The 25853-nt window shown below is 43.4% G+C and overlaps 1 protein-coding gene across 4 annotated transcripts in view; it reads left to right on the top strand.

The window, feature by feature from the left end:
* hnrnpc (heterogeneous nuclear ribonucleoprotein C) overlaps window positions 1-25853 on the top strand; it is a 102266-nt gene that overhangs the window by 3768 nt on the left and 72645 nt on the right. For 3 of the 4 annotated variants that reach the window (XM_052136989.1, XM_052136985.1, XM_052136977.1), the window contains one exon: window positions 186-451. In XM_052136989.1, the coding sequence (XP_051992949.1) occupies window positions 186-451 (266 nt within the window). The remainder of the gene's footprint in view (window positions 1-185; window positions 452-25853) is intronic. The other variant, XM_052136992.1, reaches the window with a different exon arrangement.

The following is a 25853-nucleotide window of genomic DNA, read 5'->3' as shown; positions in this document are numbered from 1 at the left end:
ATACCATATTTCCAAAGCAGAATTCTCCCTTCTATTCTTTGAAGGGAGAATTCTATTCTTACATCTATTCTTTGGTTTAAAAGTTTGAAACAATCTCTTTGACATTGAAAGAAAAAAAGTGAGAAATCAGAGATTAGTTTGTAGAAAACATGAACAATCTCTTTTCTTTTCCACTTGTCACCCAGTCATTCCCCCACCACCAGCAGCCTGATGGCCAGCAACGTGACCAACAAGACAGATCCCCGTTCCCTGAACTCCAGGGTCTTCATCGGAAACCTCAACACCATGCTTGTGACTAAGGCAGACGTGGAGGCTATCTTCAGTAAGTACGGCAAGATAGTGGGCTGCTCCGTGCACAAGGGCTTCGCTTTTGTCCAGTATGCTATTGAGAGGAACGCCAGATCAGCGGTTGCGGGAGAGGATGGGAGAATGATCGTTGGACAGGTGCTTGGTAAGACGTCCTGCCAGCCACGTTTTGCTCCATTCAATTTAGACTTTGTCATTCAATTTAGCCTTTGTCAGTGTCAGAAATTTATAAAGGGGCAATATTTCCCCCCCTGGAATTGATTTTAGTTAATATTTTTCAATTTTTTTTTTTTTTTAAAGCCAATTGTAATAGAGTAAGTAGTTTAAGAGAGAGTTCACCCAAAAATGAAAATGTTCTCATCATTTACTCACCCTCATGCCATCCTAGATGTTTATGACTTTCATTATTCTGCAGAACACAAACAAAGATTTTTAAATTAATATTTCAGCTTTGTTGAACATTACAATGCAAGTGAATGGTGACCAGAACATCGAAGGCCCAAAAGGCAGTAAAAAGTAATCCATAAGAATCAAGTGGTTAAATCCAGATCTTCTGAAGAGATATGATAGATTGGGTGAGAAACAGATCAATATTTAAGTTCTTTTTAACTGTAAATCCATACTTTTGTTGAAGTGACTTTCACATTCAGCCACCTACTGTTGTTGAAAGTGTAGATTGATAGTAAAAAAAGGACTCAAAAAATGTATCCGTTTCTCACCCACATCAATTATATTGCTTCAAAAAATGGATTAACCACTGGAGTCATATGGATTACTTTTATTTTTCCCTTTGTCATTTTTGTACCTTCTAAGTTCTGGTCACCATTCACTTACATTGTAAGGACCAACAAAAACAACAGCTGAGATATTAACATGAGGGTGAGTAAATTACGACATACGACAATTACGAACATTTTTGGGTGAACTATCCCTTTAATTTATGTAGAATACTTATTTCAATTGACTGAATTTCAATATTTGTTCAGAGCTTTTTTTCTTTCTTTTTTTTTTTTTTTTTTTAAATAGAATAAACACTTCATATTAGCTACACATTAAACAACATTTATATCAGAAGTGCCCAAACATTTTCTGACAAAGAGCCAAATATCAAACTTGTTTGAGGTCTGTGGGTGAAAATAAATGTTGCATTATATCAAGCTGTATTATATTAAAATATAGAAGTTGCCATGGTTCCCCTACTTTGTGATTTCATAACTTAAAACGTTCTTTGCTATCTTCTTTTTTGATGTTGTTGATATTAACATTTTATTGATTAAAAAACAGAACATACACAATCAAATTATATAAAATGATATGTCCCTCCCCTGAGCATTACATATATATATATATATATATATATATATATATATATATATATATATATATATAATATAATATAATATAATATAATATAAAAATTTAAAAATTCAACAAATATTTACCCAAACAAATTGTCTCTCTCCACGGCCTGTCACTGGGCACCCTCTAAAAAGGCCATATACCTGCCCCATGTCTTGTCATATGCCTCTGAACTGCCAATCTGTCTGTACTACATCCCTTCAAATGAAGCTACCATGCCCAATTCGGTGCACCATTCATAAAAAGAGGGAGGGCCCACTGATTTCCATCCTCTCAGAATTATCACGCTGGTGAGGACCCACCTTTTTATATATGATTTTGTTTATATCAATAACCGCCCCATCACCCAACACACAAAGTCTGGGAATTCTGGACTCTCAACCAAAACTCCTGAATCCTGGCATCACCAGCAGGTAGGTATATCTTAAATGTTTCCCATAACCTCTTAAGAGTTGTTAACACCCCATCCCCAAGACTCTGGATCAATAAAGACTAATATGCTGATGCTTCATGACTTTTCTAAAAGCTGCAAGCACCACCTCAAGGGTATCTGCCGCTCTAGGGGGCTGCGTACAACTCCCAAAGGTGGTACAGAGTAGATGGCACAACTGTAAGTACCTGAAGAATTGAGATCTGTTAATCCCAAAATGTTGAACCATATTTTCAAAGGCTTTCTAACCTCCACTCTCATATAGGTCACCGAGCGTATTAGCCTCCCTCACAATCCCCTCTGTCCAGCAGAAAGGGGACTTCTTAATACATAATTTTGGGTTCAGCCATATGCTCGAAGCAACATTTAAATGTCCAAATTAAACCCTCTGGACACTTTTGTCCATACCTTTGCACATGCAAGATAACGGGGTGTAACTTAACTTCTCTGGTTAGTATGGCTTTGCAATGGCGAAATATGTGCAAGAACTTCCTGTTCAGTACAAAACCAGGGAAGGGCTCTCTCAGGTGGAAGCGACCAATGAGCCAAATGTCTGAGACCGAATGCATAATAATAAAACAAAATCTGGGGTAAGCCTAGCCCACCTTTGTTAACTGGCCTATTTAACTTAGTGAAATGTAATCTGGGATGTTTACTGTTCCAAATGAAGGACTTCTAATTGCTTGAAATATGAGGAGGGGATTTAGAGGTGCTAATCCTCATCCCAGCTGCTTCACACTCGACTGCCAAGCGATCCAGTGAGAGCTGAAGGTCACGGACCGATGATGACATGAAGACAACATCATCTGCAAAAAGCAGCGATGAGATCCCCAGCCCACCGAACCGCACACCTTCCCCACCCCGACTACGCCTCGATATCCTGTCCATGAATATCACAAACAGGATTGGTGACAAAGCGCAGCCTTGGCGGAGACCAACCCCCACATGGAATGAACTCGACTTTGTGCCGAGGACCCGGACACAGCCCTCGCTTTGGACGTACAGGGATTGGATCGCCCTAAGAAGGGACCCCCCACCCCGTACTCCCGCAGCACCTCCCACAGTCTCTCCGGGGGACCCGGTCATACGCCTTCTCCAGATCCACAAAACACATGTAGACCGGATGGGCATACTCCCAGGCCCCCTCCAGGATCCTTGCAGAGTAAAGATCTGGTCCGTCGTTCCACGACCAGGACCGAAAACCGCATTGTTCCTCTTCAATCTGAGGTTCAACAATCGGCCGAACCCTCCTCTCCAGCACCTTGGAGTAAACTTTACCAGGGAGGCTGAGAAGTGTGATACCCCTGTAGTTAGCACACACTCTCTGATCCCCTTTTTGAAGAGGGAACCACCACCCCGTTCTGCCACTCCTTAGGTACTGTCCCAGATTTCCACGCTAATGTTGAAGAGGCGTGTCATCCATGACACCCCTCCACATCCAGAGCTTTCAGCATTTCTGGTCGGATCTCATCAATTCCGGGGCTTTGCCACTGCGGAGTTGTTTGACTACCTCAGTGACCTCCCCAGGGAAATAGAATCTGATCCCCCATCATCCTCCGGCTCTGCCTCTACCATAGAGGGCGTGTTGGGATTTAGGAGTTCTTCAAAGTGTTCCTTCCACCGCCCAATAACCTCCTCGGTTGAGGTCAACAGCGTCCCATCTTTGCTGTATACAGCTTGAATGGTTCCCCGTTTCCCCTCCTAAGGTGGCGGACGGTTTTCCAGAAGCACTTTGGTGCGGACCGAAAGTCCTTCTCCATGGCTTCTCCGAACTTTTCCCACACCCACTGCTTTGCCTCCCTCACGGCCGAGGCCGCAGCACTTCGGGCCCTTCGGTACCTTGCAACTGCCTCCGGAGACCTCCGGGACAACAAATCCCGGAAGGCCTCTTTCTTCAGTCGGACGGCTTCCCTGACCACCAGTGTCCACCACGGTGTTCGAGGGTTACCACCCCTTGCGGCACCTAAAACCTTGAGGCCGCAGCTCTCCACCGCGGCTTCGGCAATGGAAGCTTTGAACATTGCCCACTCCGGTTCAATGTCCCCAACCTCCGCAGGGATGCCTGAAAAGCTCCGCCGGAGGTGTGAGTTGAAGATCTCACGGACAGGGACCTCCTCCAAACGTTCCCAGTTCACCCAGCACTACTCGCTTGGGCTTCCCAGGTCTGTCCAGAGTCTTTCCCCACCCCTGACCCAACTCACCACCAGATGGTGATCGGTTGACAGCTCTGCCCCTCTCTTTACCCGAGTGTCCAAAACATATGGCCTCAGATCCGACGACACGATTACAAAATCGATCATCGACCTTCGGCCTAGGGTGCTCTGGTACCACGCACACTTATGAGCATCCTTATGTTCGAACATGGTGTTTGTTATAGATAATCCATGACTAGCACAGAAATCTAATAACAAACATCCACTTGAGTTCAGATCAGGGAGGCCGTTCCTCCCAATCACGCCTTTCCAGGTGTCCCTGTCATTTCCCACGTGTGCGTTGAAGTCACCCAGCATCACTATGGAGTCCCCTACTGGGGCCCTATTCAGGACTCCATTCAGGGTCTCCAAGAAGGCCGAATACTCTGAACTGCTGTTCGGTGCATATGCACAGACAACAGTCAGAGTTTTCCCCACAACCCGTGAGGCGTAGGGAGGCGACCCTCTCATCCACCAGGGTAAACTCCAACGTAGTGGCTCAGCCGGGGACTCGTGAGTATCCCCACACCCACCGTCGCCTCACACCCTGGGAAACTCCAGAGAAGAATAGAGTCCATCCCCTATCCAGGAGTACGGATCCAGAGCCAAAACTGTGCGTCGATGTAAGCCCCACCAGATCCAACTGGTAATGCTCCACCTCCCTCACTAGTTCCGGCTCCTTCCCCCAGTGAGGTGACATTCCACGTCCCCAGAGCAAGCCTTTGCTGCCTGGGTCTGGTCCGTCGAGGCCCACGGCCTTCACTGCCGCCCATATGGCAGCGCACCCGACTCCTGCGGTTCCTCCAATGGGTGGTGGGCCCAAGGGATGTAGAGGGGGGTTCCACGTTGCTTCTTCGGGCTGTGCCCGGCCGGGCTCCGTGACAAACCCGGCCACCAGGCGCTCGCCGACGAGCCCTCCATCTGGGCCTGGCTCCAGACAGGGGCCCCGGGCTTCCTCCGGGCAGGGTAACTCCTCCTCTTGCCGTTTTTTCCATGAGTCATTTTTGAACCATTCTTAGTCTGGCCCCTCACCTGAGACCACTTTGCCTTGGGAGACCCTACCAGGAGCACATGGCTCCAGACAACACAACCCTCAGGATCATAAGGGCACACAAACCTCTCCACCACGATAAGGTGCTGGTTCCCGGAGAGGAACTTAGCACCTTAGCACCTCTAAATCTGAGGCCATGGTTCTCAGCAGGAAACCGATGGAGTGCGTACTCCAGGTAGGGAATGAGGTTTTGCCCCAAGTGAAGGAGTTCAAGTACCTCGGGGTCTTGTTCACGAGTGAGGGGACAATGGAGTGGGAGGTTGGCCGGAGAATCGGGGCAGCAGGGGCGGTATTGCACTCGCTCTATCGCACCGTTGTCACGAAAAGAGAGCTGAGCCGAAGGCAAAGCTCTCGATCTACCGGTCAATTTTCGTTCCTACCCTCACCTATGGTCATGAAGGTTGGGTCATGACCGAAAGAACTAGGTCGCGAGTACAAGCGGCCGAAATGGGCTTCCTCAGAAGGGTGGCGGGCTTCTCCCTTAGAGATAGGGTGAGGAGCTCAGTCATCCGTGAGGAGCTCGGAGTAGAGCCGCTGCTCCTTTGCGTTGAAAGGAGTCAGTTGAGGTGGTTTGGGCATCTGGTAAGGATGCCCCTGGCCGCCTCCCTAGGGAGGTGTTTCAGGCACGCCCAGCTGGGAGGAGGCCTCGGGAAGACCCAGGACTAGGTGGAGAGATTACATCTCCACACTGGCCTGGGAACGCCTCGGGGTCGCCCAGTCAGAGCTGGTTAATGTGGCTCGGGATAGGGAAGTTTGGGGCCCCCTGCTGGAGCAGCTGCCCCCGCGACCCGACTTCGGATAAGCGGTTGAAGATGGATGGATGAGGAGGGGACATCTATACGGAGAGATTGGAGCAGGTAGTTGAATTTTGGAATACAATTCATTTTAGAAACATTAACCTTCCTAGTCTTAGATAAATGTAACAAAGCCCACCTGCCCACATCGTTTAAACCTTTTTATTAAAGGGTCAAAATGAACTCTTAAATCACACACGTTTGCTGGGAATAAAATACCCAAATACTTAATGCCCTGTTTAGGCCACTGGAAGGCACCCGGCTGAAAAGCCGTTACCGGGCAGTATGCTGTCAAAGCCAAAGCTTCCGATTTAGACCAATTCACTCTGTATCCTGAGAACTTGGAAAAGGAATGAATAATTCTGTGGAGGCAAGGCATAGATTTAGTAGGGTAGGAGACAAATAATAAAATATCATCTGGGGTACTTGCTGAGCTATCCAGGCCCTCAAAAATGACTTTTCCTAATTTATCTTTAATCTGTTTGAGACATTTGAATTGTAGATATTTACTTATCAGTGTAATGACCCCTGCTCTTTCTCGAGCCAGCATTAAAGAAAATGCCCACCCCATTTCTTCCCAAAGTTTTTAGCTTCCTGCAGAGAAAGGTGCATTTCTTGAAGAAACACTATATAATATTTATTGCGCTTTAGATGAGAGATATCACCTTCCTTTTTATGGGGTGCTCCAACCCATTTACCTTCCACTTGGAGAGAGACAATCCACTCATTTAACATTTGATATTTTGACATAGAAGAAAAATAAATAGTTAGTCAAAAACAAGAATATAAAGACCACATTCCAACATTAGCACAACAATCAAAACCCAAAGATCCCCCAGAACAAAAAACTGAAAAAAAGAAAAACATGCACATTAACCCAGCGCATGACAGTGCCAACTGTTTATAGATAATCTATAACAAACAGCCAACAGGCAGAATAAGAACAAAAAGCATGTAGATTCATCCATAAAACTGTCCTGAAGGTGTGTTTCTCTATAAAATAAATTTCAGCCAATAGGCAGAACCAGTACAAATAGAGCGTGCAGATTCCTCAAACATTCAAACGAATGTTCAGTGAGCTGACCCACTCAGCCTTGCAACATGAGTATAACATGATGTCTTACTCCATTGACTTTATGAAGGACATCACTTGCTGTGGGCATGTGAATGTTTTGCGGCCATCCTTAGCATCTATTTTCAATTTGGTCGGAATATCAGTGCAAAAGCGACTTTCCATTGATGTAAAAGTTTCTTGCATTCCTTAAATTGATGATGTTTCTCTCCTGTCGAATTAGCAAAGTCTGGAAACAAGAAAATGCTGTGGTTCTTCCAAAAAAGACTTCCTCTACTCCTCATCTCATGAAACATGATCTCAGATATTTGGCCAGAATGGATTGGGGTCTGTCTCCCTCCGCGGATTTCTGAGCAGGAACCCTGTTGATTTCCAGCTTATGGCCTGCTATATCGAGCATATTCGGAAAGAGCCCATCCAGGAACTTCACCATATCCTGTCCCTATTCTTCTTCAGGAAAACAGATGTTATTCTGCCGGCTACGGTTCTCCATGTCCTCCGACGTCTCCCAGACATGCTTCAAATCCACCTTGGTCACTAGCGGATTAGCAGATATTTCACTCTCCTATGACTTCAGGCAATCAATCTGTTTCTCGACATCCCCTCTTGTAACCATATCAGAGAACTTCACCCCCATGGCAGTGATTGATTGTCGTATCACAGGAAGCTCCTCCATGTCAGCAACGACCTTCATCAGCATTGCCGACATGTTCAGCATCTCTCGCTGCATTTCCCGCACCTCCCCAACTAAGCCGACTCCCGGGCCTGTGGCCTGCTTGGGGGAATAAGCTTGAGCATGAAAGTGTCTTTTAATGTCTCCAGAGCCAGAGGATTTTGAATTAATTTAGATCCTAGAACAATTATTGAACAGAGTGTATTGAATCTCACCAATTTATATCATTAAAAGTATTAAAACTAGCAAAGTGTGCAGATCTCGCCATTCACACTTCCGATCCTCACATGGCGTCACGTGACTTCCCTCTGCTATCTTATCAAATTCAGTTAAGAGCTGCCTCAATAGCAATTTTTTTTTCTGTTCAATATCTTTCCCTCTTGTTATATATGGCAAAGCGGGCCAAATTAAAGGGCATCACAGGCTCTGGTTTGGGCATCTCTGTTTAAGACGGTGAATACAGAAAGCGGACAGCTGGAGGTCACTGCACAGGCACAGAAAAGAATATTATAAAATGTACGCCTATCAAATGTTATGAACAATTAAAAAGAGAAATTCACGGGGAGTCGCATGGCGCCATGCAAGCTTCGGACCTGTCCTAAGGCAGACTTAGGATTGTGTCTGGGAAAAGTTGGAAGACTTGGAGAATCGTAACTGGCAAAACAACATCAGAATTGTTGGAATTCCTGATGACAAAGAAGGCTGATATATGGTGAAATTCCTAGACAGGCTTTTCCCAAGTCTGCTCGACATAACAGGCCATAAGATGGAAATCGAATGAGCTTACGGAGTTCTGGCTCGGAGATCTGCGGAGAGAGGCAGACCACAATCAATTCTGGCCACATTTCTGTGATCATCCGATAATGATCTCGTGTTACATGAGGCGAGGAGTAAAGGAAGTCTTTCTTGGAAGAACCACCGCATTTTCTTGTTCCCATACTTTGCGAATTCGATGAGAGAAACGTGATTGATTCAAGGAATGCAAGAAACTCTTACATCAATGGAAGGTCGCTTGTGCACTGATGTTCCTGGCCAAATTGGGAATAGATTCTAAGGATGGCCGCAAAATATTTACATGCCCACAGCAAGCAATGTCCTTCATAAAGTCAATGACTAAGCTATTTGTGGTTCTCATGTTGCAGCCGAGTGGGACTGACTCACTGAACATTCACTTGATTGTCAGAGGAAACAGAGCACCTATTTTGTGCTGGTTCTGCCTAGCGGTTGGAGTTTGTTTTGTGGAATAACACCCCTTCAGGACAGTTTGTGGATGAATCTGCACATTTTTTGTACTAATGCCTCCTATTGTCTGGAGTTCATTTTATAGATTATTTTCTGTTGTTCTGTTTCACAAAATTTGTAAAGAAGCTCCGGACATGAGCAATCTGATGGCAAAGTTGTCTCTGGGGCTCTCGTAGTCGTACATGGACTATTTGAGTTTAGAGGGATGGACAACATTTAGCAATGTCGTGCATGGGGTTAATGCACACATTTTTCTTTTTTCTGTTTGTTTGGTTCGGGGGAGGTTCAGGGTTTGATTGTTGCACTAATGTTGGAATGTGGTTGTTATATTTAGATTTTTTTTTAGATTTAGATGTGGTTGTTATATATAGATTTTTCAATCTATTTTTTATAATACGTCAAAATGTCAAATGTTAATATGAGCGGATTGTCTCTCTCTGCATAAAATGTGAATGGGTTGGGGCACCCCATAAAAAAGAAGTAAGATTATTTCTGTTCTTAAACATAAGAAACATGATATAGTGTTTCTTCAAGAAATGCATCTTTCCCTGCAGGAAGCTGGAAGATATGGGGTGGACATGCATTCTTTAGTGCTGTCTCAAGTAAGAACAGGGGAGCGATTACACTGATAAGAAAGCTACAGTTCAAATACCTCAAACAGATTAAATATAAATTATTAAGAGTCATTATTGTTTTAGAAGAATTTCAGTGGCAAAGGTTGATCAGGGCTTTTTTATAGATCTTGAAGGGATGTTGCAAACCACTGGCACCCCTCATGATATAATATTGGGAGGAGACTTTAATCTTTTTATAGACTCAGTCCTTGATCATAGTGAAGCAAAAGTGTGTAAGCCCCCTAGAGCAACAGTGATGCTTCACAGGATATGTACAAATATTTGGAGACTATTGAACCCATTTGGTAGGGACTATACATTTTTTAATCAGTCCATAAGATTTATTCTAGAATATCACGCCCTGGTGAGTTTAGAGGTGTTGCTACATACGGAGAAAAAAAAAATCATATAGTTGCCACTTTAATGTATAATGCAAAATCCTGAATTCCAACAAATGCTAAAAGCTGAAATGAATGACTATATGGAGACCAACTGGTCCTCATTATCCTTGGTGTGTGAGACTTGGGAGGCACTTAAGGTGTTTCTTAGGGGTCGGATCATATGTATGCCTCATTTATCAAAAATCCAAAGCAGGAGAACCTGTGGAGTTGGAAAGGAATATTAAAAATGCAGCGGCAGAGTTGAAGCGCCGAATGTCGTCTGATGGCCTCAGAGCATTGACCCGATTAAAACATTAGATATATAGATATAATACTATTTTGTTGCAGAAGGTGGTGTTTTGGCTATTCATGGCAAGACAGTCATACTATGAGTCAGGGGACAAAGCAGGGAAGCTTTTGGCTAGATATATAAAGCAGAGAGAGTCTTTTTCTACCATTCCCTCAGTGAAATCTGCTGGTGGTGAAATATTTAGCCATTGATATTAATAATGCTTTTAAAGAATACTATCTTGATCTCTATAGCTCCACATCTTCGTCTACTGATGAAGACATTAGAAACTTTGTGTATCAATTAGAACTTCCTAAATTAACAAATGAGCAAAAACATTGTCTTGATTCTGAGATAACTTTGGAGGAGCTTGGTGAGGAAATTATTAAATAATTTTTTTTAAATCATGTACTACAGAACTGGCTCCACTTTTGTTAGAAGTTTATACAGAATCGTTAAAAAATGGAAAGCTTCCTCCAACCTTGACACAAGCCTGGATCAGTCCAATTCTTAAAAAGGACAATGATCCAAGTGAGTGTAAGAGTTACCATCCAATTTCCCTGATCCAGCTAGATGTAAAAATGTTGTCAAATTCTGGCTTGTTGTCAGAATCACAGATCTTGAGTGCAGGTAGTGTAGCAGGAGGGGGGAGGAGGGGGGTTGCCGGAGGTGTTAATGGTTGTGTGAAATGAAGGTCCGAGTGCATGTGGGGTGTGAAATCGGGCCTTTCAAATCTGCAGTAAAAAACATTCAGGTCGTCAGCCAGTCGTTGGTCCGCCACAGGGTTGTGGCGGACCATTGCGCTCTGTGTGTGAGTGTTTGATTCAGACTATTATTTAAATGTTGCCTTGAGCATATGGCTGAACCCCAAATTATGGATTAATAATTCCCCTTTCTGCTGGTCAGAGTGGATTGTGAAAGGGGTTACTACACACAGAGACCTATATGAGAGCAAATTGTTGATCCTTTGAAAACATTTTGCGATTCTCAGTTCGCAGTTTACACCCCCCTAAAGCGGCAGACACTGGGAGATGTGATTTGCTGCTTTTGGAAATAGTCATGAGGCATCAGTGTATTACTCCCTACTAATTCAGAGTCTGGGGGGACGGAGCTTTAAATTCTCAGGAAATTAATGAAGAAAGATTTAAACTTGGTATTGGAGGAGGGAGTGTGGGGCTAGGATTCTAAAAAATGTCTGCATCTGGTATGCAATGTATGCAATGGTGCGCCTTATGCAATTCAAGATTTTACATAGGTTCTATTGGACCCCCTCTAGATTGTATATGCTTGGTCTTAAAGACACACCCACCTGCTGGCGATCCCAATCAGAGGGTGGAGACACAACCCATGTTTTTTTGGTGGTGTGTTAAGATCCAAGAATTTTGGTTGAAGGTTCAGAGTTTTATTTTTGGCACACAAATGTAATTTTGCCCCTGACTCTGGGCAATGGTGATAAACGCAAAAAAAAAATTGGGTTCTCACCAGTGTGATGATTGGTAGGCAGAATATTTTAAGGGGGTGGAAGTCTGATGGAGCGCCCTCATTTCCGGAGTGGTGTGCGGAGTTGGTGAGGGTGGCAGCTTTCGAGGAGGTGTTAAGTTAGAAGGCTGGGGTTTTTGGGATTTGTTTAATAGAAAATGTGGCAATCATTTAGCATTTTTGGGGGATTCTCAGAGAGGGGCTGTGGAGAGAGAAGGTTAGTTTTAACCATCTATGATTATTATATTTGTGTGTGTGTGTGTGTGTGTGTGTGTGTGTGTGTGTGTGTGTGTGTGTGAGCATGTATTTATCACTTTGTGGGGACCAAATGTCCCCATAAGGATAGTAAAACCCGAAATTTTTGACCTTGTGGGGACATTTTGTCGGTCCCCATGAGGAAAACAGCTTATAAATCATACTAAATTATGTTTTTTGAAAATGTAAAAATGCAGAAAGTTTTCTGTGAGGTTTAGGTTTAGGGGTAGGGTTAGGTTTATGGGATAGAATATAAAGTTTGTACAGTATAAAAACCATTATGTCTATGGAAAGTCCCCATAAAACATGGAAACACAACGTGTGTGTGTGTGTGTGTGTGTGTGTGTGTGTGTGTGTGTGTGTGTGTGTGTGTGTGTGTGTGTGTGTGTGTGTGTGTGTGTGTGTGTGAGTGAGAGAGACCAAAGGAGTGTTCATTGAGGGGTAGGGTTGGTGATTGGGGAGGAGTAATGCTGGGGGTGAAATATAAATGTCGATTCAATGTATATATGTTGTGTTTTTCTTTGTTATATATCTTCGAATCAATAAAAAATGTTAATTACAAAAAAAAAGAGAATTCACTACAAAGCATTTTAATGCCCCACATTTAAAAAAATCTGGGGCATTGCCATTTTTGGTGGACCTAGTTCGTCTGACCAGGTTGCATCAGATGTTTCATTAATTCAGGTTATGAGTATCAAGTACATTTTTTCACAATTGGTCTTTCATTTTATTTTAAAGATATTTCACTTTGTTTGGCTTTCATCCACTTTTATTGATATAAATAGTAGAGAGAGGATTAGAATTGTCATATGACTAGGAAAAAATGGCCTCAAACATGCTAATTCAGTAGTATTTTTTAGCAAGCTTTGTCGATATCCTTCATCAAAGTTTACACAAAATGCACACAAACGAAATTGTGGAGTCAAGTTCTATCAATATTCACAATTACAATTTAAAGCTAAAGTGTGTAACTTTCAGTGTTAAAATACTTTCTCATTTTCCTGCTGAAAATGCAGAGACAACTATAAGTAAGCCACTCGTAGGTTAATTTTCACAAACTGTAAACACAATCTCGATGGTGATTTATATATTCATCTGTTTGTTTTGAGTGACCCATCTAGCCCGACACAGCAACACTGACTCAGCCTTTGGCGCTTTGGACAGGACAATCTGTAGCTTTAGGTTCAGTACCATTTATGCAGCCTTCTACTGCAACTGGAAAGATCCCATGTTCGACTTGGGCATTCTATATGACAAAATGTGAAAGAAGCCACACTAGAAAAAAATCCTAAATAAGAAAGGCTATTTTCTGTTGTGTAGGTTAATAAGCATAAGGGAATAAATCTGCATCACTTTTACATGATCTATGTCATTTATTGATTCATGGTAGGTAGCAAATTAATTTGTTTGCATAAAACAAACCACCAAGGGTGAGCCATAAGCTTTACAACAGAAAAGCAATATCACACTCATAATCGTGCTTTTTTGTCCATGTACAAGAATGGTTGCAGGTAATTACAGCTGTGCTGCTATAAAGTAAGTGTCAGATGAGCCTTTTTGAAGCTAGACACCAAGTCTTTACAAATTCCATCTGGGGATGCCAGATCGTGCCTCAAGCTTGCAACAGCAGATCCCTCCTCATGGAATTTCTTGGAGAACCCTGGAGAACTAATTTAATTTGAGCGTTGGTCAACATGGTCACTGAATCGAGTTTCATTCTGAAGACTAAAACCTGCCAACTGGGCACAAGCATGCTCTTTGCCCTCTGATTGTGCAAAGAGCTGCCAAACGTTGAGGTAGTTCAACACACAAGTGCCGTTCAGCCTCAGCAAAGATTCTGAATGCTACTGAATCCAAATGTATATCCAAGCATATTATAGTTACCAGTAGAGGAAGGCTCTTTATATATCTTTCTTTCTTTTGAATTCCTGTGTGTCCCAAGGGAAAGAAGAACAGAGGTGGGCACGCATTTTACACGCCAACTCCCGGTAAGCGTGTTCAAACAAATGAATGGATACTAGGCTGGCATGGATTGTGGCAATCTGGTTGGATTACACAGAAATCTGAATTAATTGAACAGAAAAGCATAAATATATACACTCACCTAAAGGATTATTAGGAACACCTGTTCAATTTCTCATTAATGCAATTATCTAATCAACCAATCACATGGCAGTTGCTTCAATGCATTTAGGGGTGTGGTCCTGGTCAAGACAATCTCCTGAACTCCAAACTGAATGTCAGAATGGGAAAGAAAGGTGATTTAAGCAATTTTGAGCGTGGCATGGTTGTTGGTGCCAGACGGACCGGTCTGAGGATATCACAATCTGCTCAGTTACTGGGATTTTCACGCACAACCATTTCTAGGGTTTACAAAGAATGGTGTGAAAAGGGAAAAACATCCAGTATGCGGCAGTCCTGTGGGCGAAAATGCCTTGTTGATGCTAGATGTCAGAGGAGAATGGGCCGACTGATTCAAGCTGATAGAAGAGCAACTTTGCCTGAAATAACCACTCGTTACAACCGAGGTATGCAGCAAAGCATTTGTGAAGCCACAACACGCACAACCTTGAGGCGGATGGGCTACAACAGCAGAAGACCCCACCGGGTACCAATCATCTCCACTACAAATAAGAAAAAGAGGCTACAATTTGCAAGAGCTCACCAAAATTGGACAGTTGAAGACTGGAAAAATGTTGCCTGGTCTGAGTCTCGATTTCTGTTGAGACATTCAGATGGTAGAGTCAGAATTTGGCGTAAACAGAATGAGAACATGGATCCATCATGCCTTGTTACCACTGTGCAGGCTGGTGGTGGTGGTGTAATGGTGTGGGGGATGGTTTCTTGGCACACTTTAGGCCCCTTAGTGCCAATTGGGCATCGTTTAAATGCTACAGCCTACCTGAGCATTGTTTCTGACCATGTCCATCCCTTTATGGCCACCATGTACCCATCCTCTGATGGCTACTTCCAGCAGGATAATGCACCATGTCACAAAGCTCGAATCATTTCAAATTGGTTTCTTGATAATGACAATGAGTTCACTGTACTAAAATGGCCCCCACAGTCACCAGATCTCAACCCAATAGAGCATCTTTGGGATGTGGTGGAACGGGAGCTTCGTGCCCTGGATGTGCATCCCACAAATCTCCATCAACTGCAAGATGCTATCCTATCAATATGGGCCAACATTTCTAAAGAATGCTTTCAGCACCTTGTTGAATCAATGCCACGTAAGAATTAAGGCAGTTCTGAAGGCGAAAGGGGGTCAAACACAGTATTAGTATGGTGTTCCTTATAATCCTTTAGGTGAGTGTATAAAAAAGAAATAAGGTACCACCCGCACAAAGAAAAAACTTAGGCTGTATAAATCAAAGCTGAGGTTAATGCTGGCCACACAAATCCCAAGTACAAAAGATGAAGAGAGTAAATACTCAATTACACAAAACAAAATTCACTCAAATTTCAAATCACCTCATAAAACCTAATAACACCAAATGTGTCAGTTCACATCAATAAATGAGCATTAACGAAAAGATAAGTATTAAGCACTCCAAGTATTAAACATACAGACTGAAAAATTAAAATGAGGCCTAAGACCACGAGAGGAATGGCCAGCCAAACTACAAACATTGTTAAAAAAATAAATCAAAACTAGGCTACAACAATTAAACCAAGGAAACAAAATTAACCAATACAATCCAATGAATCAAGTCCATGGACTGTATTTTCTTATCGCTTAAAGCATGAGTAACTTTATAATGTGCTAACTATGGTGTCATTTTTATATCACCAGAACTTGAATTTTAAAAAGACTCCAGAATTCATGATCTTGAAAAAAGTTTTTATGTTGTCTAAAAATGTTGCTCTTTTAAATATTTGAAAATATTTTGTGAGTTCACCTAAAAAAAAAAATTCAGGTTGTGATATTCAAGTTTTTATTATTCAATATACGGGTTGAGAAATTCAGGTGCATTCTGTCTATGGTAAAAAGTAAATATTGCCAAAAGTGGAGATTTGTGTTTTTCATTGGACAGTGACGAGATATATATATATATATATATAAAAAACACACACACACACACACTCTACTGGTCAAAACTTTTGAAACACTTGACGGAAATGTTTTTCATGATCTTAAAAATATTTTGATCTGAAGGTGTATGCTTAAATGTTTGAAATTAGTTTTGTTGACACAAATATAATTGTGCAACCATATTAATTTATTTCATTATAAAACGTACATTTAATAAACAAAAATTATGAATTGAAATTTATGACTCGGACCAAATAATAAAGAAACGCAGCCAATAAGTGCCCAACATAGATGGGAACTCCTTCAATACTGTTTAAAAAGCATCCCAGGGTGATACCTGAAGTTGTTCAAGAATACATGTCTGCAAATTCTAGGCAAAGGATGACTATTTTGAAGAACACTTTTGATTCATTTTGGATGTACAGTATCTCACAAAAGTGAGTACACCCCTCACATTTTTGTAAATATTTGATTGTAGCAAAGTGTCATTTCTTCAATGTTGTCACATGAAAAGACAATGTAAATTAGTGAGTGTACAGCTTGTATAACAGTGTAAATTTGCTGTCCCCTCAAAATAACTCAACACACAGCCATTAATGTCTAAACCTCTGGCAACAAAAGTGAGTACACCCCTAAGTGAAAATGTCCAAATTGGGCCCAATGTGTCAATATTTTGTGTGGCCACCATTATTTTCTAGCACTGCTTTAACCCTCTTGGGCATGGAGTTCACCAGAGCTTCACAGGTTGCCACTGGAGTCCTCTACCACTCCTCCAATGACATCACGGAGCTGGTGGATGTTAGAAACCTTGTGCTTCTCCACCTTCCGTTTGAGGATGCCACACAGATGCTCAATAGGTTTTAGGTCTGGAGACATGCTTGGGCAGTCCATCACCTTCACCCTCAGCTTCTTTAGCAAGGCAGTGGTCATCTTGGAGGTGTGTTTGCGGTCGTTATCATGCTGGAATACTGCCCTGCGGCCCAGTCTCTGAAGGGAGGGGATCATGCTCTGCTTCAGTATGTCACAGTACATGTTGGCATTCATTGTTCCCTCAATGAACTGTAGTTCCCCAGTGCCGGCAGCACTCATGCAGCCCCAGACCATGACACTCCCAACACCATGCTTGACTGTAAGCAAGACACACTTGTCTTTGTACTCCTCACCTGGTTTCTGCCACACACGCTTGACACCATCTGAACCAAATAAGTTTTTCTTGGTCTCATCAGACCACAGGACATGGTTCCAGTAATCCATGTCCTTAGTCTGCTTGTCTTCAGCAAACTGTTTGCGGGCTTTCTTGTGCATCATCTTTAGAAGAGGCTTCCTTCTGGGACGACAGCCATGCAGACCAATTTGATGCAGTGTGCGTCATATGTTCTGAGCACTGACAGGCTGACCCCCCCCCCCACCCCTTCAACCTCTGCAGCAATGCTGGCAGCACTCATACGTCTATTTCCCAAAGACAACCTCTGGATGTGACGCTGAGCACGTGCACTCAACTTCTTTGGTCGACCATGGCGAGGCCTGTTCTGAGTGGAACCTGTACTGTTAAACTGCTGTATGGTCTTGGCCACCGTGCTGCAGCTCAGTGTCAGGGTCTTGGCAATCTTCTTATAGCCTAGGCCATCTTTATGTAGAGCAACTTCAAAAAATTATTTTTTTCAGATCCTCAGAGGTTTTTTCCAAGAAGCTTGGAACATCCTATCTGTCAACAACAAAGAAAAAACAGGTCCAGGTGTACCTATGAGAACTGGTGCTGTTTTAAAGGCAAAGGTGGTCCAACCAAATATTGATTTAGCTTTTTATGTTTACTGGACTTTTATGACATTAAGTGATAAATTAAACCTATTTATGTCATTATTTTTGAAGACATCCTCTCTATGACCCTAGCATGGTCATGCAGTGATATCACACGAAACAGGTCAATATGCTCATACATTACCATTTAATTATTTTGATTTGTTTGGTATATGTACAACTTGAGTGTCTTATAAAGGAAATTAATATAATAATACCTGATTAATAATAGCTACAGAAAATGACAAAAATAATTTATAGGCCTCTGTATTATTATTATTGCGTGCGTGTGCATGTGTGAGTGTGTGTGTGATTGTTAATACTTAAAATGTTAGGAACAACAACAAAAAATAATTTCTTTCACGCATGCATTACATGCAAGACAAAAGAAACTATAATGGAATACTGCTGTCTGATTTTAGTAAGGGGTACAATGCAAATGCACATTAGATGGAGCCCAGATTTGTATTATCATGAAGGTATAAAAATCAACAATAATAAATAAGACACTAACAAATCATCAGTGGTCTACACATGTAATTCATATGAGGTTAGACTGATCATGTAAACAATTAGGTACAGAATGTATGTTGTACATTTGAAGTTCACTGTATTTTTATTCAGCACTAGTACAAATGTGCAAGAGAATGACATTTTATCAAAGACATGCAACACACACAAAATGGGTAAAGGCAGCTGTTTTTTCAGTCAGCCAATAGTTCTGTATTATTTCACTTATTTACAGTAACAAAAAGAGATAGCTATCTACCTGATTAATAATACCTTGAATGTAATGATTAAACACTCTGTTGTTCTCTGAAGGTGGAGAAATGTATTTATAATATATAAATACATATATAATGTATTACTGATGTAAAAAACATATATATATATATATATATATATATATATATATATATATATATATATTCTAAATGTATATATATATATATATATATATATATATATATATATATAAACATTTGGAATAATGTATAGATTTTGCTCTTATGGAAATAAATTTGTACTTTTATTCACCAAAGTGGCATTCAACTGATCACAATGTATAGTCAGGACAATAATAATGTGAAAAATTACTATTATATATATATATATATATATATATATTTAAACTACTTCAAAAATGTCTTTAAGAAATCCTCCACATGCAGCAATGACAGCTTTGCAGATCCTTGCATTCAAGCTGTCAGTTTGTCCAGATACTCATGTGACATTTCACCCCACACTTCCTGTAGCATTTGCCATAGATGTGACTGTCTTGTCGGGCCCTTCTAACAATTCTTACAGTCTAGCTGATCCCACAAAAGCTCAATGGGGTTAAGATCCATAACACTCTTTTCCAATTATCTGTTGTCTGATGTCTGTGTTTCTTTGCCCACTCTAACCTTTTCTTTTAGTTTTTTCTGTTTCAAAAGTGGCTTTTTCTTTGCAATTTTTCCCTCATTTATACTCTTGTTTAGTTGTATCTGGGCCTTCCACAGCTCTTTCTGTCCTTGTTAGAGCCAGAAATTCTTTGTCTTTGAAGACTGTAGTGTACACTTTTGTATGAAATCTTCAGTTTCAAGCATTGTATAGCCTTCATTCCTCCAAAAGAATATTGGCTGACAAGTTTCTTGAGAAAACAAGTTTCTTGTTTGCCATTTTTTTTTGTTTTTTTTTTTAAACCTAATATTGACCTTAAAACATGCATACTATTCCATACTGTGGTAACTCAAAAACAAACACAAAGACAATGTTAAGATTCATTTAACGAACAAAATAGCTTTCAGCTATGTTTGAAGTTATTTTCTAGTACCAAATTATCAATTTAGTATGATTATTCCAGGATAAGGAGTTGGAGTGATGGCTGCTGGAAATGGGCACTGTCTATATTTGAGCAAAAATGACATATAGTGATGGTGCTGCTTATTATAATGTTTTATTAAATTATACCTTTTTGTTTTTTCACAATGTTGTTGTTTAAAGTCTGTATTTCACAACTCATGATGAGGAGAAGAGCAGATACTGCTATGCGTTCTCTTAACATGCCTAAAAGTGCTTAAAATGTAACTGCATATTGTGCTCATGAAACGTGACTAGAAAAAACACACTAAAGCATTTTGAAAACACACACAAAAAAGCCATGAGGAAGTACATTTTCCCATCATGCCGCAAGATCAGCGAGAGCCAAAACGAAGCTTGATACATTTGCGAGACTCATATCCTGCACCTGATACCTGCAATAATCATACTCCACCCATCCCCTGCACTACACCTATCTCTGCTACATATGTTGTACCTGTCACATTTGTGTTAGGAAGTTGCTGTAAATTATTGATTTACCAAATTTAATTTAGCCGACTTTTAATTGTGTGAGGAGCTAGTTACAAACCAGAGGGCAGAAACATGAGCTGGTACGCTGTCCCCTCTAATCTCAAGAATGAATGTTCTGACACATTTTACAGGTCTACTGACACGAACCAGTCGAACAGAAGACAAAATCTGCCTACAAGTAATGATCTTGAATGGAGATTTTGTGTGTCTGTTTCAAAAGCCTTAAGTCCAGTATGGGCCGCAGCCCACATTCCTTCTCGGCAACCATAAAATAATGTCTGTACATTCTCAATTGGATCTTTGTCGTGAAGAAACTCTAACTCTGATCTTAAAATCGGTGCATACTGCACCAAGTCAGAGAAGGACAAACCACAGTTGAAGCAAGGCTGGATGGTGGCAAGAACTCTGAATCTCCAGAAATCACAAATTCAGCATAAAAGTAATCCATTCAACTGCAGTGATTAAATACTGTACATGTCAATTGAAACAATATGGGTAAAACTTTAGTTTAGTGATCAAAAATTAGACAGTAATTCATGACTAGTAATTACACATGTAAGTGATTTGTTTGGCATTATAAAGTATTTATCAAGCCTTTATTGGCTGATTTCTTATTCTTGCTTTATGGCCCCTTTACATTTACTTTTTCATAGCAATGAATTTCTTAGCAAAAACAATACATATCAGTAGCTAGTATGATGCAAAATAGATCCTTTATTGTAATAAGCAGGGAAGGTTAGGTTTAGGGGTAGGGGTTGGTGTAGGGAAGGGGTATTCAATTAAAGTTCAAAGAGGACCGGTCTCTACATTTCCATCCCACCAAAGGTCCAAAAAATTATTTAAGACAACAACTTGTTTCGTAGCCATGCTATTGCTATATGTAGCTATTGATGATGTATAATAAATTCACATTTTGTGGAATGGTTATTATAAATGTCCAAATTGGCAGCAATACTTAAAAGTAAAATAAGTTAAAGTACAATAAGAAAGAATTATGAAACATAAAAAAAAAATTTATGTTTCAAATTGTGGGCTGAAGACAACCAAAGTAGTGGATTTTGGGGGATCTTCTACTGTTTATTTATACAGTGTGTGTATACATATATATATATATACACACACACACACACACACAGTGATGTGAAAAATTATTTGCCCCTATCCTGATTTTTTCTGTTTTTGTGTATATCTCATACTAAATTTTTTGAAAAATGAAAACAAAATCTAACATAAAACAAAGGAAATCTGGGTAAAAACAAAATGCAGTTTTTAAATTATAATGTTATTTATTAAAGCAAAAAAGTTACCCAATACCAAAACAAAATTTGCCCCCTTTGTTACTAAATCCCCAAATCTATGAAACAACATTCATAATAGGGTTCAGCTGGACTAGACACACCCAGGCCTGATAACTGCCAGTGCTGTTCAATCACATCAACACCTAAATAGAACTAAAGGTCTCACCCAGAAATACACTAGGACTTTCTCGTATCAATAAAGGTCACTGTTCATGACTTCACTATCAGAAAGTCACTGGGCATAAATGCCACCTATGGAAGAGTGATGAGGCGAAAACCACTGCTAACCCAGAGGCATTAAGGCTCGTCTGGATTTTGCCAAAACACACCTTGATGATACTTAAACCTTTTAGGAGAATGTTCTCGAAACTGAGTCGAAAATGAAACTGTTTGGAAGACAGGGGTCCCATTTCGTCTGGCATAAATCAAACACAGAATTCCACAAAAAGAACATCATACGGCCAAGCATGGTGGTGGTATTGTGGGGATGCTTTGCTGCTTCAGGGCCAGGGTGGCTAGCAATAAAAAAAGAATTCTGTATTTTCTCCCCAATTTGGCATGCCCAATCTCCAATGCGCTCTAGGTCCTCATGGTGGCGTCAACTCGCCTCAATCCGGGTCATCTTATCACGTGGCATTACTGCAGAAACCTAGGGCCTAGAGTTTCACACAAATTCTAAATTTTGCTCTCTACCAGAAAATCCTAAAGGTGAATATCCGGTCATCACTCCATGAGTTGTAGCTCAAGTGCAACTGTTTTATGCAGCAAAACAATGATCCTAAGTGTAAGTCCACCTCTGCTCAAAAGAAGCAAAATTATAGTTCCCCTTCTGTCACTCTCTCCACGTTGTGTCAGAGAAGCGACACTAGGGGTCTCTCTTGAGCACCGATATCCACCTCTGATCTATGAAAAAAGGCCAATGAGAAGTTGGCAGCCGGTATTTGCATATCCCGCCCCCAGACATATGGGTATTTAAGCGGCGCAATTACGGGAGTTCATTCAGAAATTTTTTCCGGAGCTGATGGTCGTGTCTGCAGTTGCTGCGTGTTACACACCGAGTTCCTGTCATTCCTCTGCTGCATGCTGTTGGATTCGACGGCGCACAACAGCGGCTTTCTCCTGTTTGCACGGCTGTGCATTCCTGCCCCTGGGCGCTTCAACAGTTTTTTTCATAAAAGAGTGATTTTATTTAAAAGAGTAATTTCCTCAAAAAGAGCAAAACACAGCGGCATTGAACGTCCTTTTAAGGACGCGTCTTTATAAAGATGCCTTTCCGCCCCTGTGTTGTTCCTGGATGCGGTAGAGTGCTCTCCACTTCAGACGGCCACAGGCGTTGTCTCGTGTGTCTGGGTAGCGATCACACCGAGGCTGCGTTTGTGTATGGTTCATGTTCTCACTGCGAGAACATGACCATGACAACTTTGCGGTCGCAGCTCACTTACAACCGTAAGCCGCCTCCCCGCGTTGCTCCTTCTTCCCACGGGATTGAGGACGATGCGGTTGGCGATGGAGGCGATTTGTGGATGGCAGCGGGTTCAGCTCCGCCGGGTACGCCCCCTCGGACCACCCGCACCCCGGCACGCTCGTTGACTCCCATCCGTGCTCGAGGCAACGGCGACTCGCCTTACAGCCAGTCCGCCTACCCTCCTGACACCGAAGCAGATGAGCTCGCCGCGGCATCGGAGGGCACGGTATCTGATGCTGAGGACTCCCCTGGGCTGCCGCTTTCGGGCCTGCACGCCCAGGCTAAGGCCGACGCACAGATGACTGACATGCTTTCCTGGGCAGCCACTAGCGTGAGCTTGGATTGGAACCCTCCATCCTCTCCACAGCCATCACGGCTGGACGACTGGTTTCTGGGGTCTGGACGCCGCTCACAGCCTCGTCCCACCCCAGTCCCGTTCTTCCCGGAAGTGCATGATGAGCTGACGTCTTCGTGGAGAGCACCCCTCTCCACTCGTCACACAGCCACCTGCTCATCCGCCCTCGCCACCCTCGACGGCGGAGTGCACCACGGGTACACAGCGATTCCCCAGGTGGATAGGGCAGTTGTGCTCCACTTGTGCCCCGGAAGCCCTACCACCTGGCGGGGCCGCCCTGTACTCCCTTCCCGGCCCTGTAGAGCAACATCCTTGCTGACCGCAAAGGCCTACAGCACCACCGGACACGCCGCTTCCGCCCTGCATGCCATGGCTCTCCTGCAGGTCCATCAAGCCAAGGCACTAAGAAACATGCACGGGGGTGGTCCTGATCCCGACACGCTGCAGGAACTGCGCTCAGTGACCGACCTCGCCCTGAGAGCGACGAAGGTCACAGCGCAGGCGCTCGGGCAGGCGATGGCCACGCTTGTGGTCCAGGAGCATCAACAATGGCTGAACATGGTTGAGATGCGTAAAGCAGACAAGACTCGCTTCCTCAACGCTCCTGTCTCCTAGTTTGGCCTCTTCGGCGACACCGTCGATGACTTTGCCCAGCAGTTCTCCATGGTGAAGAAACAGACGGAGGCATCTCTCACATCATGCCTCGCCGCAAACCTGCCGCTACAGCTCAAGCCCCGTCTGCTTGCCGAGGGTGTCCTCCCGCAGCCAGGAAACCTTCTGCTCCGCCTCAACCCGGGCCCAGCTCTCAGCCCCAGCATCGAGCCAACTGCGGGAAGCGCACACCCCCTGTCTCACGGACCCCCTTGAGGACCCGGAAGGCTCCCAGGCACTCCTAAAACACAGCCAACCCAGAGTCCAAGACGTTAGCTTCGGAGATGGTAAGACCGCTCCGTCCCCCGGTGGAGGGCCGGGAGGAGAATTTTGTGTTTTTTAATTTGCCGAAATTCTCAATAAAAGAGCTATTTCCTTTGTCTCTGGGTCACATGGCCCGCAAATGCCTTTCTAACGGCACTCTGCTTTCAGGCATCAACAGTCCTGCTTTCAGGCCTCAACAGTCCCGGCTTCCTGGACGCGGCGTCCCCGCCTTCAGCCCCACGACTGTTTCCCGGCCGGCTGGTTCAGACGAGTCCAGAGGACGCCAACATCAGACCTCCTCCTCAGTCACGAACTCGCCCCTTGCCGGGTGCGCGGAGCAAGGTAAGTGCTTTGAGTCTATTCTCAGCACCGGAGCCTCGGGCCGCTTCACTGCCTCCCGACGCCGCATTACCTGTTCCGCACCGCTGCGAAGCCCCGCCGGGTACGTCCAAAATACTCGTCCCTTTGGTGCCCCTAGCACGGAGTTTAGAGGCGTGGCTTTCACTGCCCAGCCCGTCACGTTGGCTGCACCGGACCATTCGACTCAGTTACGTAATTCATTTTGCCAGGCCTCCGCCCCCCTTTGTGGGTGTTAATTTTTCCCGCAGTACACGGCGAACATGCCCATTCCCTGCGCGATGAAATCGCCTCCCTTCTAATCAAGGACGTGATAGAGCCTGTCCCTCCAACCGAAACAAATGCTCACCCAGAAACAAACTCTATCTGGTGTCCGGCATCTAGATAGGTTCGCAGCGGTAGACCTGATGGACGCGTACTTCCACGTCTCGATTCGCCCTCGACATCGACCCTTTCTACGGTTCGCGTTCGACGGCCAGGCGTATCTACAAAGTCCTCCCCTTCGGCCTGTCTCTGTCCCCTCGCGTCTTCGAAAGTCGCAGAGGCAGCTCTTGCCCCGCTCCGAGAAGCCGGCATATGCATACTCAATTACCTCGACGACTGGCTCATCCTGGCCCCCTCACGAGAGTTACTATGTGCGCACAGAGACCAGGTGCTCAGGCACCTCAGCCGTTTGGGGCTTCAGGTCAACTGGGAAAAGAGCAAGCTCACCCCAGTCCAGAGCATCTCTTTTCTTGGTTTGGAGTTAGACTCAGTCTCAATGACAGCATGTCTCTCCAACGAGCGTGCTCAGTCGGTGCTGAAATGCCTCGCTTCCCTCAAGCCAGGTACCGTGGTCCCTCTAAAACGATTCCAACAGCTCCTGGGGCATATGGCATCCTCCGCAGCAGCCGCGCCACTGGGGTTGATGCATATGAGACCACTTCAGCACTGGCTCCAGACAGACAGTCCCGAGACGAGCATGGCGCCGCGGCAATGCACGCACAATGTGAAAGTTACCACCGCCTGCCGCCAAACCCTCAAACCCTGGACAGACCTCTGATTTTTACGGGCAGGGGTACCCTTGCAGCAGGTGTCCCGACGCGTTCTGTTCACAACCGACGCCTCCAAATTGGGTTGGGGCGCCGTGTGCAACGGGCACGCAGCTGCAGGCCGTTGGA

The sequence above is a fragment of the Xyrauchen texanus genome, chromosome 1, assembly GCF_025860055.1.
Source record: "Xyrauchen texanus isolate HMW12.3.18 chromosome 1, RBS_HiC_50CHRs, whole genome shotgun sequence".
Taxonomy (NCBI): domain Eukaryota; kingdom Metazoa; phylum Chordata; class Actinopteri; order Cypriniformes; family Catostomidae; genus Xyrauchen; species Xyrauchen texanus.
This window is presented reverse-complemented; position numbering and strand designations above follow the sequence as displayed.